At 47.6% G+C, this 19815-nt stretch overlaps 1 protein-coding gene across 1 annotated transcript in view; it reads right to left on the reverse strand.

The window, feature by feature from the left end:
* Positions 1–9231, reverse strand: part of SCD5 (stearoyl-CoA desaturase 5) — a 122046-nt gene extending 112815 nt beyond the window's left edge. Inside the window, exon 1 of the mRNA XM_072942381.1 lies at positions 8711–9231. Within this exon, the coding sequence (XP_072798482.1) occupies positions 8711–8948 (238 nt within the window). The 5' untranslated portion in view covers positions 8949–9231. The remainder of the gene's footprint in view (positions 1–8710) is intronic.
* Between the last annotated feature and the right edge of the window lie 10584 nt (positions 9232–19815).

Raw genomic sequence — 19815 nt, forward strand, 5'->3', positions numbered from 1 at the left:
CTGCTGGGTCAGGTTAAGTGGACCTTAAAATGCTTTTTTAGATAAAGTCTGAGGCACGAGCACTGAAATTTGGCTCTGACTTTATCACCTGAGTTTCTGTGTCACCTGAAGGACAAAAACAATGACCAGCCGAAAAAACCATTCATCAGTTTGGAGAAAGTGTGTCACCATGGAAACCTTGGTAAAGAACACAGTCTAAGTCACTCATTTTCCATCTTTTTCTTTTTCTTTTTCTTTTATTTTCTTGTTTTTTAAATATTTTCTTTTTCTTCTTCTTCTTTTTTTTTTTTTTAACAGCAATACTGGGGTTTGAACCCAGGACCCTGTGCAATCTATGTAGGTGCTTTACCACCCACCCACCCTCCATCTTTTTCTTTTTAGTTCAGTTCTCCCACAGGGAATTTAACAATTCCCTGAGCCCAGAACAACCTTCCCCTGCCCTGCCTCACCCCATAAATACCCAGAAGAGCAACAGAGAATCTGGCAAGCTCTCCACTGAGGACAGGGCGACTCAGGTGGATATGGGTGCAGAGGGGCAGGCAGACTTCTGGGCCATTGAGAAGGGCTCCTCTCTCCGTAGTCCCTCCCCCGAAATCACATGGAAAGTTCTCTTACAGGGGAAAACACATTTTTAAAATTAAGAGACAAAATGCAAACTTTCCTTAGAAAGAAAGGCCACACAGAGATTAAACTCATTAACCTATCTCTTCCTTCATCCATTCCCCCAACACTGTGCATGTTGAGCAGAGGCTGTGTGCCAGGTCCTGGGGAGGCAGAAATGCCTTGGAAGGGCTCAGAGCCTCCTGGAAAAGGCAGACACTTACAACTCACTGTAAAGACAGGATTGGAGACAAGCGTAGAGGGTAGGGAGCAGGGTAGAAGAGCACTCTAAAATATGCGCCCAGAGCCTCTCCAGGGAATGGAGGGGACACCAAAGAGGGAAGGGCATGAGAGGGAGTGAAGGCAGGCCTTGGAGCAGAGGCATTGGCTGTCCCAGCAGCCATGCCCACTTCTCCCTTCCCCCAGAGCCTGGGTTTTGTTTGGTGTTAACCCCCACCTTATGTGGCATGTGGCTCAGCGGCCAACCCTGATTAGCCTGAATCATTTGTCAGTAATGGTTTAACCAGGGACATGGGACACAACCCTCCTAGTGAGACTTGAGGAGACAGCTGTGAGACACAGGGAGAGTTTCTCTCTGATGAGACTTCAGGAGCAGGCAGCCTCTGTCTTCTGTGGGACATTGTTGTAACTCCATGTGCTGCCTGGAGCTCCGGGAGCCATTCTGTAACCATGAGGAAAACTACATTCCACAAGGCCACCACGGCAGAAATGAAACCTGCTGTTTGATCATGTTATTGAGTCATCCCAGAAGTGCCCTGCCTCAGGATTACTGATCAGTGAAATTAGACATTTTCCTTGTCATTAAGCCATTTAAAGTTGAGTTTTGTGCTTCTTGAGGCCAGAAGCATCCCTTGTGGAAGGTGGCCCTCTCCTGAGGCCTCCTCACCTTTACCAGTTCATCTGTTTAGCAGGCAAGCTGAATTCCCAAGGGCCATGCGCAGAGCCTTCCTGTTATTTTCCCCCAGCTCTACTCATGAAAATAAAATTAATTTCTCAGCCTATGAATTAAACATCGCTACTGCCGGCTGAAAGATTTTAGCAACACCCTTTTGCTGGCAAGAGAAGCAGGATCCCGACATGTTCTAAAATAAGCTACAAGGAGGCAGGAGGGAAGGAGGGGGAACAAAGGGGAGAAGGCCGTCGAAAGGGAAAAGGAAGAGCTGCTGAGTCCCACTCGCGTCTCTGCCCCGCCGGCCTGTGCGGTCCCACCTGGGGGACCGCTTCTCTAACTTCAGCGAGCAGATGGGTCACCTGGAGACCTTATTAAAATACAGGTGCTGATTAAGTAGGTCCAGGATGGGGTCTGGGAGCATCTTCTAACAAGCTCCCAGGTGCTGCTGTTGTTGGTCAGCAGGTTGCAGCCCATGGGGACCCTGCCAGCCTTTGCAGGACAAGGAAGAAGGGCTGGTGAGAACCAGCTGTTTATACCTGGGTTTAAGGGAGGACGTGAGGTGAGGAGAACCCCTGCCCCGCAACACACATGCCTTTTAGAAACAAAGGAAAGAGCAGAGATTGGAGGAGCATGTCTGGCGGAGCAGAGCGCTCTGGGTCTGGTGAGCCTGCACTGTAATAGCCTTCAGGCGTTTTAGTCACTTAGTCCTGGGACAATACCTGAGTCTGTGAAATCCAATGCCCAGCTCAGGCAGTATTCCTGGCTCCCCCTCAGCTCTGGCCAGCCCAAGGGATCCGCCTGGCCCCATTGCACACCTGCTCCAAGGTATGTGCCCCAGGGTCTTTCCTGAAATCTTCAGACTCACTCATCCCACCGGCAACTGCCTGCTCTAGAAAAGGCACACCAAGAACTGTTGGTGAGTGATAGGCTGAGAGGAGGAGGTGAGAGTCAGGTGAAGGCTGAAGGGCAGCCTCTCCGGAAGCCTGATCTCCTCCCAGTCCTGCTGGTCCTGGTGAATCCCCCTCACCCTGGATCTGGGTGCTGATCACCTCCAGCCTCGCTGAACCATCAGGTCCTTGACAGTCCCACTCGGTCTCTTCTCTCATCTGTCAGGAGCTCTGTAGCCTGTGGCCACAATGCCATCCCATCCAAACCTCCTGACCAACCAGCATCAGGCCTCCTGCTGGGCTCAGTCCAGTCTCCTCCTCTGGGGAGCCTCCCCGACTCCCCAGGCTGGGGCTGTGTAACTACTGCTGCCCTGGCAGTTCTCACCTGTGCACTGGTCTGTCTGTCCAACTGGCCTTAAGTGCCCTGAAGTCAGGGATGGTGGGGGTGCCAGCAAGTAATGGGAGAGTAATAAGCACGATTGAATAAGGGAATTAAATAATGGTTCTCAGCCCAGCTGTGCACCAGAAACATTCAAAGACCTTTTTCAAAAAAAAAAAAAAAAAGCCAGGGCCTCATCCTAGAGATTCCAGTACAGTAGGTCCGGGTGGTGGCCCAGGCTTCTGAATATTTTAAAGGATCCCCAAGTGATTCTGATGGATTTTGACAATGTTGGAGTGGAAAAGATGAATGAATTGGTGGGTGGATGAATCTGTGATTGCATGTGCGACCGAGAGGGTCTCGCTCCTGTCGGTTCACACTCAGGGTGAACAAATGGCCGGCGTTTACGAGGGAGGAGGGCAGGTGCCTGTTGTGGTGGCCACCAACCCACCACTGCCAGGGGAAATAAAGTCAGAAACCAGCTGCCTTTACCCATGACCAGGGATTTCCGACAACCAGGGGCAGGTGGGAACAAGTCCCCCTGGCGAAGGAGGAGCTAAAGGAAGGGAAGGAGCGAAGGGAAGCACTAAGGGTCCGGTCTTTACTGTGTTGCTCCATTTTTCTCCAGCTGTGACCTGATGCTGGCTGTACTGTTCTCCTCCCTGTGCAGCTGGGGACTAGGCTGGGGAGGGCAGGTGGTTTGTCCCAGCCTGTACCTACAGGGGCTAGGCTTTGAACCCAGACCCCCTGACTCCAAAGCCCCTACTCGGAACTCCAGGGTGGTGCCACCTCCATAGAAACAGGACATGTCCCAGTAGAGGGATGGGGAGACTGCACACAGAGACTACAGAATGTCACAATAAACACTCCACCAGAATCATGCCACCCAAAGATGGTGATGCCTTTCATAAACATTTAAAGAAGCCACCATGGCTGTGTCACCCTTTTGTAAATCTATCAGTGGCTTTTCCAAGCAATTATTTTAAGTTTATATAATACACAAAACTAGACAAGGTGAGAACTAAAATGTTACACATGGTCAGGCTGATAATTTGGATGTAAAGCTCTGCCTTATTTCTGAGTCACAAATGCTCCAAGTCCCAGACAGACAGATAGACGCCGAAGCCGTGCGGGTTCCTGATTCAGACCTCGCAGTAGAGAGCACTGCATGTCTAACCTCTGGTACCACTTTAACACTTGCCCCAAGTCTTAAAACAACTCTCCGCGCACTGTCGTCATCCCCATTTCACAGCACTGAGGCTCCCACGCTGGAAAGTGGCCTGTCTGAAGCTGAACAAAGTGGCAACGCTGGGATTCCAGCTCTGGCTCCCACCCTGCAGCGCCACTTCTCATTTCAGGATCACAGGGCAGTCTACAGTGACCTTGACCAGCTTTAGGAAAAACCAAGTTAATAATGTTAACCTCGACCTATATTTATACTGGTTGGGACTTTAAGCCAGCAAAAGCACAGTCCATCCTCTTGGGTCTCACTGCACTCCGCCCAGCCTGGGGTAAGGCTCTTAGTGCTTGCCCGCTTATTAAAAATGCAAGAGTTGCAACAATGGGCTAGGAATTACAGGGTTTAAGAGAAAGATTCTTTTATGTTTTTTAGGTTTTTTTTTTTTTTAGTAGTTTAAATATTAAAGTTTTTTTTAAAGATAACACAAGGAGACATGAGTGGGTAAAAAAGTCAAAACTTGACCTAAAACATTTAGAGAAAAGATCTGGCCCTGTTTTTACAGCAATTGTAACCGGCTCTGCCGAAAAACCCTCTAAAACCAGTAAAGACCAGGTGAGTTGTCAGCTGAACAAAAAGGTTCTTGTCTACAAAACAGTGGCCTTTGGGAGGAAAATAGGAGGAAGAGAGGATGAAAGGGAGGGAGCGGGGGAGGGAGGGAGGACAGGAGGGATCTGTGTTCATTTCTCTTCGGGGCCTTTGAGAAAGAACCTTTGTTTCCCAAGCCAAAGCAATCTTTTCCATGCAACGCAGGCAACGAAGCCATGTCCGGTGCCAGCTTTGTAGAACTTATTGTGCTGAAAGAGGGCCTTTTTCACCTTCTACTGAAGAAAAAAAGCCAGTATCAGGACAAATAATAATAACAGCAGCTAATGATCACTGACGATCAAGTAAGGGCCTGCGCTGTGCTGGGCAATTTACACAAGTTATCGAATTTAATTCTCACAACCTCACGAGCAAGAAGTATTGCTATACCTATTTTACAGGTAAGAAAGCTGAGGTGTGGAGGTGCCTGTCCAAGGTCATGCAGCTGGTAAGGACACAGAAGAGCAGGAATCCGCATTCAGAGCTGTCTCTTCTGAGCTGCGCTCCCCATAGAACACTGGGAGGTAACACAGAAGTCCACGCCGAGCGCTCTTGTAGGTCCTCAACAACATTAGAGACTTGGTAGAAACAGAAGCACAACTCAACCAAGACATCGGGACCATCTAAGGGGTGGATGTAGGTTACCCAATGTCTGACAGGAGAGACAGCTCATCTTTGGGCAACTCTCAGAATTGGGCAGAATTTGACTGGTGGGCCAGCCTCTCCTGACCCTCTCTCTTGCCAGACTGCCTTGTCAATCCCTGCCACCTCTCAGCCTCCTTGCCATAGGCCAGGTTCCAGCAATTAGAAGGGCACCAGAGAATCCTGTATCTATCTTAGCAGTGGCATGTTTGCTCTGGGACATGATGCAAGGGAGCAGGGCAAAGTACTGGTATTGTCATTGAAGATATCCTATGGAGGAAAAAACCCATGATGTCACCTACACACATTCAGGGACTCTGATGACGTTTTGAAGGAAACCAGAAACGTCCCTCACGTTTCTGGAAACCAAAGGCCAGAATGCCTGGAGACAGGACAAACTCATTGGGAAGGAGCCCTAGGACTTTGACCTCAACACCATGAATGTTGCTCCTCACTCCCCTGTGCTATTTGTCTTTGGGTTCAGGGCACGGACTAACTGCCCCTTTGGCCAAAAACCTTGAAAGCAGGCACTCTCGTGAGCTCAAGCCTTCAGATGGAGGTTTTTCCTCCATTTGGACTTGGTGTTCTGTCCTTGAAAGTCATAAACTCATCCTTCAGGACCTGTGGGCACCACGAACGTTCTGCTCTGACAGCCTGCCTACTCAGAAGACAAGGATAAGAAGGGACAACAACTTGCTCTGTCCCAAAGGAGAGTCATAAAAAGGTGGTGGGGTGGGGGTGGGGCAGTGGAGGAGGTTTGGACTGAACAATTCAATGGATTTTTCATGTATGACATTTTACCACCAAATTACTCTCTGCACACTGCACACCTAACACATCCTCTGCTGGGTGTGCTGCATGGATGCCTCCTGTTTCCATGGCAACCTCACCTGGGGTAGAGGGTGGCAAGCAACAGAAGGACTGGCTAAGCTACTACCTTGATAACTCAGGTCCTGAAGTGGATGAACAGCCCACTGGTACATGAACTCAGCCCTAAAGCTCAACAGAGCCAGTGCGGGAGTTGGTGAAAAGGGCATCCATCCAGTGGGGGAAATGTGTGGCTCAAGGTACCAGGGCTTTCGCTGAAAATAACCCTGAGTCAACAGTCCCCCTAAATACCCTAGCCATCAGCACACTGACCTTAGCTGTCTCTGTCCTTCATTTCTTCTCTCACAAGATATCCATCAGATAAGACTCACGTATCTGGAATGTTTCTAAGTCACAATTTTGGACCTTGAAACTACAGCATCCACCATTGTCTATTCTTTTTGTTTTTGTTTTGTTCTTCTGTTTGTTTTGGTGGGAGGTGGGAGCAATGAAGCCCAGGTAGGGAGAGAATCAAGATTCAGGGAATGGAAATGGGAAAGGTAGCTAAGGCATTAGACTATGCAGAGAGGCACAAGGATGGGGCTTGGCAACATCACCCACAAAAGGGGAACCCAGAATCCTGCAGTGTGTTGACTTCTCCAGGGAAGCTGGAGAAGTGCGGGGCCAAGGATGGTGTCCTCTGGCCAAGGTCTTTCAGAACAGAAATTCTGTCTTCACCACAGAGGGTGGCCTGGAAAGGGCAGAGGTGACTTGGCAAACCTGGAGAGGAGGCCTTGTCCTTGTGACTCCTGGTGGGAGCCAGGGCTAGCGGGTGGGCGGCTGTAAGAGGCAGAGCCTGTGGGCCCTGAGGAACTCCGGGCATGTAAGATAATATTTTAAGTGTTCCCTCTGACACTGCAGCTATTAAGGCTAAGCCCCAGTGCCCTGGAGGGAGGTGGGCCCTGAAGTCCAAAGGCACTGTCCTGCCCCTGGGGGAGGTGGGCAGGAGGGAGGAGCTCCATGGAGGCTCTGGGGGTAAGGGTTCTGGCTGGCAACGGGGGAGTGTGTCCATGAGGCAGTGGCTGTGTATCCTACAGTCTAGTCATTTGGAGGTAAAGGAAGAAGGAAGACAGGAAGATGAACCAACACATAACAAATAAGATGGTGAAAAGGACACTGAATTGAGAGGAGCACTGAGTGGGGGAGCGCTGAGCAGGGAGGCTACCCAAAGCTTTCAAAGGCTTCACAGATTCCGGAAGACCCCTGCCCCTCTCATCATTCCTCAGCTCTGCTCAGCCACACACCCCTCCCCAAGAGGCACCCATCTTCTGGATGGGTTTGCTTCCAAGAGTAGGTACTGCACCGTTTCAAGGGAAAGCTTGGAACCCAAGTGTCTCCATTATCAACCTAAGCATTTGGAGCTGGCACTATGCCAAATTAAAAGCTTTGCAGAAAGAGGTCTTATTTTCTTCCTTCCTCTTCCCCTCTGGAAATAAAAGCAGGTTGCGTTTCTCTTGCCCCGGTTCCTTGGTGAGCTCGGAAAGGGAAGCTGAGAGGGCTTCTTGGATTACCATGTCAAGTTCTCAGCCCAGGACATCAAAGCCAGGGTCTTTTGTCCCAGCTAAGGCCACTATAGCGACTGACGCCAAAACTAGTTACTGGGGCGCGGGGTCTCTGAGGTGGTTCTAAGGTCAGCGACTGGAGTTGTGCAGGGCAGGAACCGAGCCTCTGGGGCCCAAGGAGATTGGTGGGGGACGCTGTGGGAGTGGTGGGCTCCTGGGCTCCCTCCCCTGCCCGCAGGGCTGCGGGTCCTAGGAAAGACGGTGGGGGTCGGGAGAACTACAGGTGCTGTGACAGAACGCACTGGCCAGAAGGGGACAGGTCCTGGAAGGGATCTGCAGGGCCATAATCGAAGCATTGTGCTGGGGACAGAGAGCTCCCGCCATGTGGTTGGTTTTCTCGCTGAGAAACTTCTGGGACCGTAGAAGTGCAACCGGGCGTCACTAAGCGGTCAGGGATCGGGGCTTTGCAGGGATAGAAGAAACTGGTTTCTTCCGTTTCTTGCGTGAAAATCAAGACTAATTCTGTGCCGGGTCTCTACACACACGCGCGCACGCACACACCGCACACACGCCAACGCACACACCACACACACCACACACCACACACAGCCCTTCAACTCCCTTTCTCGTCGTTAACTTGGCCCCAAGGTCCGTGGCCCGCGGAGGAGTCTGAGAAGCTGAAAAGCGGCAGAGAGAAGCGTCCCTGGGACCCGCCTGGGTGACACTATCATCCCTCTGGTCTCCCCTCCCTGGAATCCGGGTTCTGGCGGTGCCCAGCTTCTCCCTTCGCGCGCCTCTGCGTACAGCGGTGGCGCCGCAGGACCCCGGGTCCCTCCCGCTGTTCTTCGAGACGCCAGCAAAGGCGCCTGCTTCGGCAGACAGCGGGGAAGGCAGAAGTTGAAAATACCTGGGCAGAAACACCTGCCCATTCCAAAGGTCAGACAACTGTAGGCAGGAGGACCAGGGCGCTTGCGGGGAGGCGAGTGGAGAGAGGAGAGGACTCGGCACCTCCCGAAGCCAGCGGCGATCCTGACCCCGCGCGCCCAGGTGCGGCCTCGCCTCGGTGCCCGGGGCGCAGGGGGCGCCGGCGAGACTTACCCCAGAGCAGAGTGAGCGGCTGGGCTTTGGGGATGAGCACCAGGGAGTACACGGCCCCCAAGTGGAGCAGGCTCATCAGGACGACGTTCCTCCAGACGATGTTCTGGCGCTGCACGCGCGCGCCGGGCCTCTCCCGGCCGCCGCCGCCCTCCGAGTCCTCGACCCCGACCCCCGCACGGATTTCCCCCTTGGCGTTGCCGAAGGGGGCCTTCCCCCCGTCGGCGGCCGGACCTGGCATGGCTGGGGAGAGGTAGGCGCCCGCGGCAGCAGGCAAACGATCTGCCCGCGCGGAGCCCTCCGGTGGGGGCGGCGGCTTCTGCCTTTTAGGGGGGGATCGCCGCACCTCCCGTCCTCGCCTTCCCGGCCTTCTTCTGCTTCTTTCTCTCTTCTTCAGGCGTTCAGCGTGGCCTAAGGATGCAAATCTTGGCGCCCAGCATCTGTTGCTGGCGTATCACCATACTGCTATACTGCTGCCGGGGCTGAACTCCGCGTCCAGGAAAAGGAGGCGACTGCGAGGGGCGGGAAGGGGCGCAGGGGAGTTGGGGGAGGGGTGTGGAAAGAGCCGAGAAAGCGGTGGGGGAGGGAGCGATCGGAGGGAGCCGAGAGGAAGGACCTGCATAGCTACAGCCAATCAGGATCGCCCGTGGGGCTCTTAAAGAGAAAGGCGCCCCCTTGGCCTCCGCTGCCCAGGCTCCGCGGGGCCAGATGGGTCAGCCCGCTGGGCAGGCGGTGAGCATCCTCCGCCCGGGGGTGGGTGGGTTGTGGCTCCTGGGGCAGGGATCCTGCAGAGCGGCTCACAGCACTTATGCTGCTGCTGCTGCTGCTGCTGCTGCTGTGTGTGTGTTTCTCCAATTCCCCTAAATATCTTTCCTTTTTGAAAAGACTTCTTTTTTCTTCTCTGAAGCTACAGGCTGGAGAATTTACAGTATTTGCCCTGAGTCGCAACACAAGTTAAGGCCAGATCTCAGAGAATCACAGGAATCCCTGTGTCTCCTGATTCCTATAACTCCTTGGGGCTGTTGCGGGGGGGGGGGGGCGAGGTAGAGGCAGCTGCTCAACTCTTTATTAGACAGCTGTAGCCAGACACACAGCGGGTGCTCAATTAATGCCTATTATATGATAAATAAATGATTTCAGGGCTGGTTGGTATCTAGTCTTGCCCTGCCCACTGCGCGGCCTATTAGCTGCGAAGCTGTTGAGGGCAAATACTCCACTCACCAGCGCGCTTCTGGACTATCTCCTTGGCCTTAAAGTCAGCACCGTTGAGAATGGGGCTTTAGAAAAAAATCACCCAGAATGTTCCAAGGAAAATTAACCTAAGAAGAAAGCGTGTCTGCTCACGATTCCTCCCCTTTCCTACTCTTCTAACGCAGATAATTTAGAGCTATCCAGAGGGAGCTCTAATTGCACAGAAGTGCAGAGAAGGGTGAGCTGGCCGCGTCCCAGGCAGCTGTGGCGGCACCTGCAGAGGTTAGCAGAAGGAAAAGGGCTCAGTAACGGAAGCTCGGGGCTCTGAATCCTAGTTCTAACTGGCTGTGACCCGACTCAGCCCTCTCGGGACAAATTCCCTTACCTAGGAACTAGTCTTTACTCTGCCCTCCAGCCTGTGAATTCTATAAATGTGAGTTTGAAGGGATCTCATTATGTCGACAAATAAAGCTGATTTTTGGATTAACTATAGTTAGGAATCCTTTCCAGCATTCCTAGGGGAGAGGGGAAAATTGTGAAGAACTGACAACATGAAAGGGCTGCTCATGAGCATCTTATTGTTAACAGACCCGAATCAGTCTCCAATCAGCCAGATAAAACAACGTCTAATTTAAAACTGAAGCGAGGTATATGGCTGTGGAATGGTGGCTACCGAGCCACCATTATGGTGTTGCTTCAGATGGAGCTGAAATTATAGAATGAAAGGAAATTTGCCTGGCGACCAGATAAGCATCGGTACTGTCATTAGACCAGCGAGACCACAGAGCAGGAAACTTGAGGTGCTGCAAATTTCATCAGCCTGCTCAACTTTGGCTTTATGATGAACTGCTTTTCCTTCTCATGCTCCTTCTGCTCCCCACAACCACCAGAATCCCTATGGCTCTCTATTCAGACTGTCCATTCTCTCAGGGTGGACTAGTTGCTTTGTCAAAAGCCTCTCTCTCTCTCTCTGAATTATTAACTCGCCCCACCCTCACTCTAACCATTCAGTCATTTGTTTGGCTATTAGGTACATGCTATGTGCTCGGACTGGTGGGCCATAGGGATACAAGGATGAATATGGTGTGGTCCCTGCCCTAAAGGAGCTCCCCATTTGGAGGGAAGACAGGTCTAACAAATGTTACCTCTTGGCTATGAACTTGGAAGGGCAGGAAGGTCAAATCTGTTATCAGAAGAAAAAAAAAATCTTGCTGGGAACTTGATTCTTTGTAGGATACAGAGTCCAGAGGAGGCAGCAAAATAGTTCTTTACTTGGCCCCGGAATACCTTATCTGTTAGGTAAGTTACTTTATATTGAATCTATCCGAAATGAACATCTGTCTTCCTCTCTTCTTGCCAACAGATCAGACTGGGTGGAGACAATCATTTCAGCTGGTTGGACTCATGATGGAGAAGGGGATGTTTTTGTCTTAGAGGTGGAAGGAGGTGCTCTTTAGGTCTTCAAGATGCTACTTACCAAACGATGGCTAATGGAAAATAGCCCTTCGAGGTCCAGCCTCGCAATGAAACCTCTACAGGGTATATCCTTGCTAATAGTGCCTGTACCTAGTAGCATCCGGGCTTGTCTCTTTTCTCCATCTTGCTAAAGACCCTAGTCTGTTTTCTCAGGTTCTGGTGAAGACCTCAGAAGTGGATGAGCGTTCACCTCACTCATAGGACAGTAACATTTATCCTGTCAAATAATTACCGAAAATGTGATAAGAGCTCTAGTACTGGTATGAGGAAGAAAAGGGGAGACACAAAGGAAGAAGTAGTTAATTCATACTAGAGGGGAGGTGGGGGGTGATATCTGGGTAAGGTGTTTTGGGTTTTTTTTCTTCTGTTTTTGGAACTTGATTCTTTTTTTAACTTTTAATTGTGGTAAAATACACATAACATAAAATTTACCATCTTAACCATTTTAAGTGTTCACTTCAGTAGTGTTAAATATATTCATATTGATGTGTAACCAATCTCCAGAATGTCTTTATTTTGCAAAATTGAAACTATGGGGAGATAACTCTCCATTTCTCCATCTCCCCACGCCCTGGCAACCACCATTGTACTTTCTGATTCTATGAATTTGACTATTCTAGATATCTCATAAAAGTGAAATCATACAGTCTTTTGTGACTGGCTTATCACTTGGCATAATGTCTTTGAGTATCATCTACATTGTAGAATGTGTCAGAATTTCCTCCCTTTTTAAGACCAAATAATATTCCATTGTATTTATTTGCCACATTTTGCTTATCCATTCGTCCGTCAGTGAGGTATCTGGACAGTGCCTCCACAGGAGTTTGAAATCCCACATGGTGGTGTCTGGGTTTAGCTGGAGAAAATTTTATGCCCAAGGGTTGGGGGATGCTTTTTAAACAAGGACAAGTAATAGCTGTCAAATGTCAGTAAACAGCTACAGGATTATAAATACAAACTACAAAACAGCAGGTCTGAGATGTACTGATAGAAAACCTTCAGAGCCAGACTGCCTAGATTCTAGCCAGCAGTATGTGCCTTGGCATAGAAGTTGCTTTAGGCAGAGAGGATAGAAAGAATGACAGAAGATAGAAAGTGTTGAATGGCAACACTACCTATAAAAACTGTGTGAGAGATGCATGGTGAGGCATGTGGTCTGGTGTGGTCAGGAGGGCTTCATGGAGGAGGTGGCAGCACACAAAATCCTGAAAGATAGACTGATCTGACAGACACTCCAAGTTAGAAAACTGTAAGAAAAAGCTTAGAGATGGGAGTGAGCCTGGCAAAGTATCTACCTAATTTTGCATTCCTTCAAAGAGTAAATACAAGATTTTTTTTTAATTGTAAACAAATATTTGTGGAGAAAATGCAAGCTCTGGAGAGGAAGTAAAGAGAAAGAAAAGATTCATTCTTGAAGTTAGAGATTTACAGTGATTCTCATGCATATGCTTTTCTTTAGGAAATTTAGGTTTGGGGCTACAGAAATTACAGGGCTGTGACAATGACCCAGGTTTGGCATCTGAAAACTTAGGTTAGAGTTTGCCTTTCCAACTCTGAATTAGCAAGTCTGAGTACTCTGTCTTGTGAGGACAGTGACAGTCTCTTAGATCTTCAGCTTCACCCTATATAATAGAAGAATTAAGGCAGCTCCAGGCTGGAAATACTCTCCATGCAATTTGCCTAATAATCTAACTTCAATTATTTCATGTGCAAACTGGTGATACCACCTACCTCACAGGAATAGAGCTCAGGATGGTGTTTGATACCTAGTAAGTGCTGAATAATGTGGGTATTTTATTGTTTTTAAATCATACTAGAGACATAGACTCTGTACAGTTATGAAACCTGCCTGGCCACGGTGCTTCTGGGGCCCCAGGCTGGGAAGAGAAACATCGCTGTGTGGGCTAGAGGGATTCAGACACTGAAGGGAAGGAATTCTGGTAGCACCAGGATCTATGTGCACTGAAGGGAATTGTGCAATGAAGTCTCCTGCTCTACTTAATCAAAGGTCATCATTTAAGGCAACTCCTTTGGCTCAGAAGAGCATGAGCTCTGCTGCTCTTGTGAATTTAAACGGGGAAGGAGGGAGGTTGCCTCTTGGATGAGAGGAATGGGCAACAATTTTGTATGTAAACATCTTTCTGCTGCTAGGGTGAGAAAACCACTCACAGGCTTTAGATGAGAATGATTTCGGGGATCATAAAGTTGGGAAGTTAGCCTCCAAGGTTATGGGAAGATTGGTTTTGAGATACAGCAACATCTCGGCTTAATAGAAAATTGGTCTTAGCTTTCTTCAGTCACAGGAGGGTTGGCATCCCTGTTTCTGTACTAAATAGATTGGAAAAATTTTCCATTGGATTTTATAGCAGTGGATGAGGGGAGACCTGTTCCTCTGAAATGAATGCTTCTATTGCACTGGATGTATATAACATTTGTTATATACATATATATGTATATATTTATAAAAATATAAATATAAAAACTCCAGCCTTATTGCTTAAGACCTTTCCACCATTTTCTGACCACTTTTAATAGAGAGCTACAATTTGAAGGCCAGATTTGAAGGTCCTGACTTCCTAATTCATAGAAGAGAGGGTCTACTGTATGAAAAACCCACTGCAATATTGAAACCAACCCAGACCTGTCTCTGATATCACCTGTCAGAGACATGCTGCCCTTTGCATCTTTCCAAGTTATCTTCAGTTTGAATCAATTAACATTCCTTCGTTCAAAGTCTATCTCCTTAGCCTTCTCTAGAAGCCAAGCACTCAGCTCAGCGCCCAGGAAAGAGGAGTACAGGGCTGTTCTCCTGGAACTCACTGTTGGGTAGGGGAGGCAGACAGGAATCAAATAATGACTATGTGAAGTGTATGCCATAAATTCTAACAAACGCTATGGAGGAATCATCCTTTTTCAGACCCAGCCACAGTACATGAACATTTATTAATACCTACACCACATTCACCTTTGACCAACATCTGGCTAGAAACAAGGTCCACAGACCAAACCGAACTCCTTCCCTCCTCCCAAATCCCAGCTTGCTGAGATAAATGAACAATCCCTATTGTTGTGGCAACAGAAAGACAGTATTGACAAGGTTTTCACCCACATCTCTTCTAGCTCACCAGTTCCCTTCCCCCAACAAACACCCACCTCATTTGCTTTCAGGACTGTTATTTTGGTTTCCAGGGGCAGATAAATGCAGAGAAGCTCTTATTTACTTCTCAGCATTAGCTGCTGTTACTGTTTCTGTCTCAATGGCCTCTTTCTCTTCCTGCTGTATCAATCACCACGGGCTGCTCTTAAGGCAAAGGCCCTGGGGTTCTCTAGCTGGAAAGGGGCATTTGTCATTATAGTTCAGGAATGTCAAAAGGGTGACCCAGATTTTCAGCACCAGAGGGAAAAACTAGTTCATTGTGAGGATTCTATGTAATCAAATGTAACCTATTCTTGATATGGGGAACAGGTGTGTAGAAAGATTAGTTTCATGGAAATGTGCATCATTATTGAGGGGGACTCACTACTTAAGGACCTCAAGGCCGAGCAAATACATTTGTACCAAGTCCTCAAATTATAAAGGATTGCTTTAATGCCCACCTCCTCATTTCCAACCAAGGAGAGAACTGCTTTAATTTTTCTCTGGATTAAAATGAAATTAACTCTACAGAAGGGAAAAAGTTATCCAAATATAAGTAGATCTGAGTTGTTTCTGTCATCTGTCGTCAAAGCTTTGGTGGCTTATCCCAAATTTGTTTTTGATTCCTTCTGGAGACTTGTAGGTAATTTACAAAGATGATGTGGGAAAGGCAGATGGGTCATAGACTTCCAGAGCTGGAAGGGAAATTAGAGATTATCTAGCCCTACCCCCTCATTTTCCAGGTGGAGAAATGGTGATCTGACCAACAGTAAGTGGCAGAGAAGATGCTAGAACCCAGTTCCTTGACTCTCACATAGGTGATCTTCTGCACTGCCCCCCATGATGGTACAGTTATGGCAACTGGGATAAAGTGGGCTCCCTAGCACTTTTTTGTGACCGCTCAGGGCTTCCCTCTAGTCTGGAACCCACGTACCCTACCTACCATGACTTCCCTGTTGTGCTCTACAGGAGGTAAGGGGTTGTTTTGTCCTGCTCTTTTCTCCCCTCTCCTTCTCTGAACTGCACCCTTTCCTTTGGGGAACCGCTCCATGTGGTTCTGGTGGGGCTTAAAATCACTCTGCTCACCTGTGTGAGCGCACTGCGTGGGCCAGCCAGTTCTGCTACTCTACATCTCTGAGCACAGAACTGGAGCAGGCAGTGGGCATGAGATCCAGGCAGAGGCAACCGAGATGTCTTTGTCTGCTGTATTTGAGATTGTGAGAGGTTTTCTTTTCCCTTTGTGGATCACAAGCAGTGGAGATTAGGCTTTGGGCTGCCAGGGGCTATCTTTCCCACCATGGAAATAGAACCTGCCTGAAAAGAAGCTAGCGCACAATGCTTAGTAATTGTACCCATTTATAATGACCACATTCCTCTTTCGTGAGAAATGCCAGGTCTCTGCAAGCTAAAGGCGGTGGGGTCGGGGGTAGGGCAGAAAAAGCAAAACCAGAAACCCAAACTCAAGTTTTGTTGTAGTAGCATTTCTCTTTACTTTGGGAAGAATGTGGTTTTTAGGGGGTTGGGGGGAGATGCACTCACTAGGCTGAGACCTGGGTTTGAGTCCAGCTTCTACGGCTCATCGGCTGAGCCAGGCTCCCCAGGCTGATGTGAGAACTGAGTGAGAGGGCGCTCAGTACCCAGATCGGGTGAACGCTAGATCCCTTCCATCAGTGTGTCTGAGCAGTGCCTCCCAGGAGAGAACTCTTTGTGGACTTGACTCCAGACCGTGAAAACTGGTTTTCTTTTCCCCAAAGACTCAAGTCAAAAAAGGGGCTCAGAGAAGCTCATCTGTCATTTGGAGATGTTTCCAGAGGGAAAGCAAATTACTTTTAGGTTACTGTTGGGAGATAGTTGCTTTCCTTCTTTAGTACTGAAGGCTGTGTTTATATTCAAATCCACCATACATCCTAATCCTCCTAGAGTGAGTAGTTCCTTTCTTGGACAAAGTACAAGATGAAATGATTTTTCATCATTGACCAGGTCATACATCCTGGCCATCCTTACTGGCTCTTTTAAATTATCTCACTCATTATCCTCTCATTATTAAAAAAAGGTCTGGAACTTTCCTCTTCCAATCAAATTTGAATCCAATCTTTTCCTATGATAGGATTCCTACTGATTGATTTTACATTGCTGACTTGGAAACACATCTGTTTGGACATGAGGTCTCTATTGAACTGCATAAGGCACTTTATAAATATTTACTTAAGTAAAGAAACCAAGTTAGTAACACTAGGATGCTACTTTCAGGAGCTGGGAAATGTAATATAAGTGATAATGTAGATATGCTTGATATGTAAGTTTTCATTAAGTTTAACTTCACATATAAGAACTAAAAATCCAACAAATTCTTGGGTCTTTTTGGAATAGGAAGGTTTGCTTTATTTCGCAAGGATTCTGAAATCACTCCCCCTCCTATCTGCACGGTGCAAGCCCACCGAGAACAAAAGGTGGTTTTAGAAAGCTCACAGATCGGGAAATTACAAGGCACCAGCAATAAAAGCAGAGACAGGCCTACTTGATGAACAGGAGGCTTCTAGACCTGCAAAGTGTCAGTCAAAAGTCAAATTCAAATGCAACAGGGAGTGCAGCTCTGTTAAAATAAAGATCTCAGACATTACTGAGTAATGATGTTTGTACAAAGTCATCCTAGGTGATTCATTAACACTGTTTGCTAAATACTGTAACAGATCTCTGGAAACATGAATCCAGAGTGCAAAAAACATGCAGCACAGTTAAACAAAAGTCTGTTTCCTTTTGTTTGATTTTATTAGATTTTTCAAGATCTGTCCCAACACCTTAAAACCCACACACCCATACCGCTCAGAGGGAGAAAGGGCAAACAGCTGGAAATTTCAGAATGGCCCAGCCTGAGCCCGATCATCTCACTGGTGCCCCACATTACCTGAGCCCGAGCCGCTGGATGGGTCACCAAAGCCCTGGGCAGAATAGATGCTAGGTGATGTATGTAAAACCACCAGCGTGCCAGGAAAAGTGGAACTGTAAAGCTAACTTGATTGCTTTTCCTTTGTAATTTAGTTTGGTTGAAAGATTTGGAGCATTTATCTGTAAGATCAAACAGGTAAGACTTCCTGTGCACAGACAGTCCTTATTCACTGAATGATGAGATGTTACCTGTGACGTCTTCAGCATCTGACAAACACCCCTACAGATTTGTCAGAAGTGACGTTTGGAAATGTTGCCACTGCAGCCATGGAACAACAAAATAAAGAGGGGAGTGTATATGTATTTGTGCACGTGCTATTTGCTCAATCTTCATGGCGGTTCCAAATGACGCCTCCACCATGGCCGAAGAGTTAACAGATGGCCTTGTAGTCATTCCCAGTTGAACCCAAGTCTGGTTCAGGAGACCAGTGGTTACCAGAAAAATGCTAACCAGTCACGATCCCTCCCTTTCTCTTTCAGGCAGGGGTTAGCGTGCATCTGGTTGCCAGGAATCCCACTGCATCTTTCTGTCCTCCAGGATACAAGGGAATTTTCTGAATCCAAAGGAACATACACAGGCTTGTTGGGCTCTCACTAGTCAGGTGTAGAGCAGCTGTTCCCAACTTTTTCCCGCTGCCACACGATGCAGATGAACAACTACCCCCATCAGCAGTGTATCCCATACACATAAAGATTCTCAAATGAGGCCTCGAGTGCATCCAACCCAGCCCAAAAGGTCCCATGCAGGGTGGAGAGGAGCAGGAGCAGTGTAAAAAGGCACATCCCCAGAGACCTGCTCCATCCCACAGCCAGCACCCAGCCCGCCCACTAGTTTCCCTCACACCCCTTTCCTGGTTGGCTTTTCTTCAGGAAAACAAACCACTCTCCATAATCTCGTATCTTCCTACTTCAGAGACTGAACAGTATTTTGGGTTCAGCTCTTCTAACCTCCATCCATTTATATGAAACTTCTCTAGAATTATTCACCGGGTGGAGAAATGTCTCCAGAGACGGAAAAAAAATCCCAACACTTCACTGAAAAAGGAGAGAGAACAGCCACTCTGACGTTCGTGGCGGACAGTTTCTACGCTCACGCTTGTAAAATTTGTGGGGTTGGTCAGGGCTGCACTGCAATCTACTCTTGTTTCTCATCTTTTGGGAATTCATTTCTCTGTAAAATGCTGCCAATTATGCCATTGTCATGTCAAGGTAATCATGCAGGCATAACACAAATCCTAACCATGAGGGCAATACATCAAAAAATTACCAGAGGGGGGAGGGCACAGCTCAAGTGGTAGAGCATTCACTTGGCATGCATGAGGTCCTGGGTTCAATCCCCAGTACCTCCTCTAAAAATACGTAAGTAAACCTAATCACCCCCACTCCCCTGACTAAATAAATAAACAAAAAAAAATTAAAAAAAAAATTACCAGAGACCAGCCTGCTCTTCAGACCGGGTCTTGGACTGACTCCACAGTTGAGGTCAGGCCCAGAAGGTCAAGTTGCCACTTCAGTGAGTCGTAGGACTGACTCAGACACCAAACTCCCAGGAGACTGAGGGGCACCCCATCCCAGAGGCTCCAATGCTCACACATGCTATCAAGGTCCTCCTTTTCTTAGTTATAAAACTGTCCTGAGACAAAAACTGAATTAGTTTTATTTATGAGAGAGGGGTTTATTTGGCAAGCAGGGAATCCCAGCAAAGGAAATTAAGAGGTTCGTGCAAACTATTTCACTCAGGCTGCAAAGTCTGATGAACTACTCTTATTCCTTGAAACGGCACCTCTATATCTACGGTCGTCACAGTGTTTATCTTCTAGCCTTCTAACCTACTTAGGTAAAATTGTTTAAACAATGAAAAATTATTATTATCTAATTCTCCTCAAGATTCTCAAAAGACCATTCTCACTTACCATACTGCTCTTAAGATAGATTATAATAAAATCACTCAATCAAAAAACTGGCTGAAAAATGTCTGACTTTGATTCAGGAGGCTGATAGAAATTCATGTTTTCTTTCTGAACTTAAACCTCAGACATATAGGTAACTTTCAAAAAATGGGTGAATAAATTTCTAAACATAAAATGGAGACAAGTCAATCTTAAAACAAACAGAATATTGAAAACATTTATTAATAGAAAAAGTTCAAAGCATTCTACAGAATGAAAATGCTCAATCTTTTCCTATAGATACTTAAAGCTGGTGATCCCACTTTTTATTAATATTTGCTTAAAATTATGTAGCAGCCTCTAAATTTAGTTATTTGTTCAGGACTAAAGTGAAGCCAAAGACACAAAAAAACAGAGATTAAACTAAACTGTGAGTAGCTGTTTAAAAAAAAAGACTACAAACACAAAAA

The sequence above is a fragment of the Vicugna pacos genome, chromosome 2, assembly GCF_048564905.1.
Source record: "Vicugna pacos chromosome 2, VicPac4, whole genome shotgun sequence".
NCBI classification, from domain to species: Eukaryota; Metazoa; Chordata; class Mammalia; order Artiodactyla; family Camelidae; genus Vicugna; species Vicugna pacos.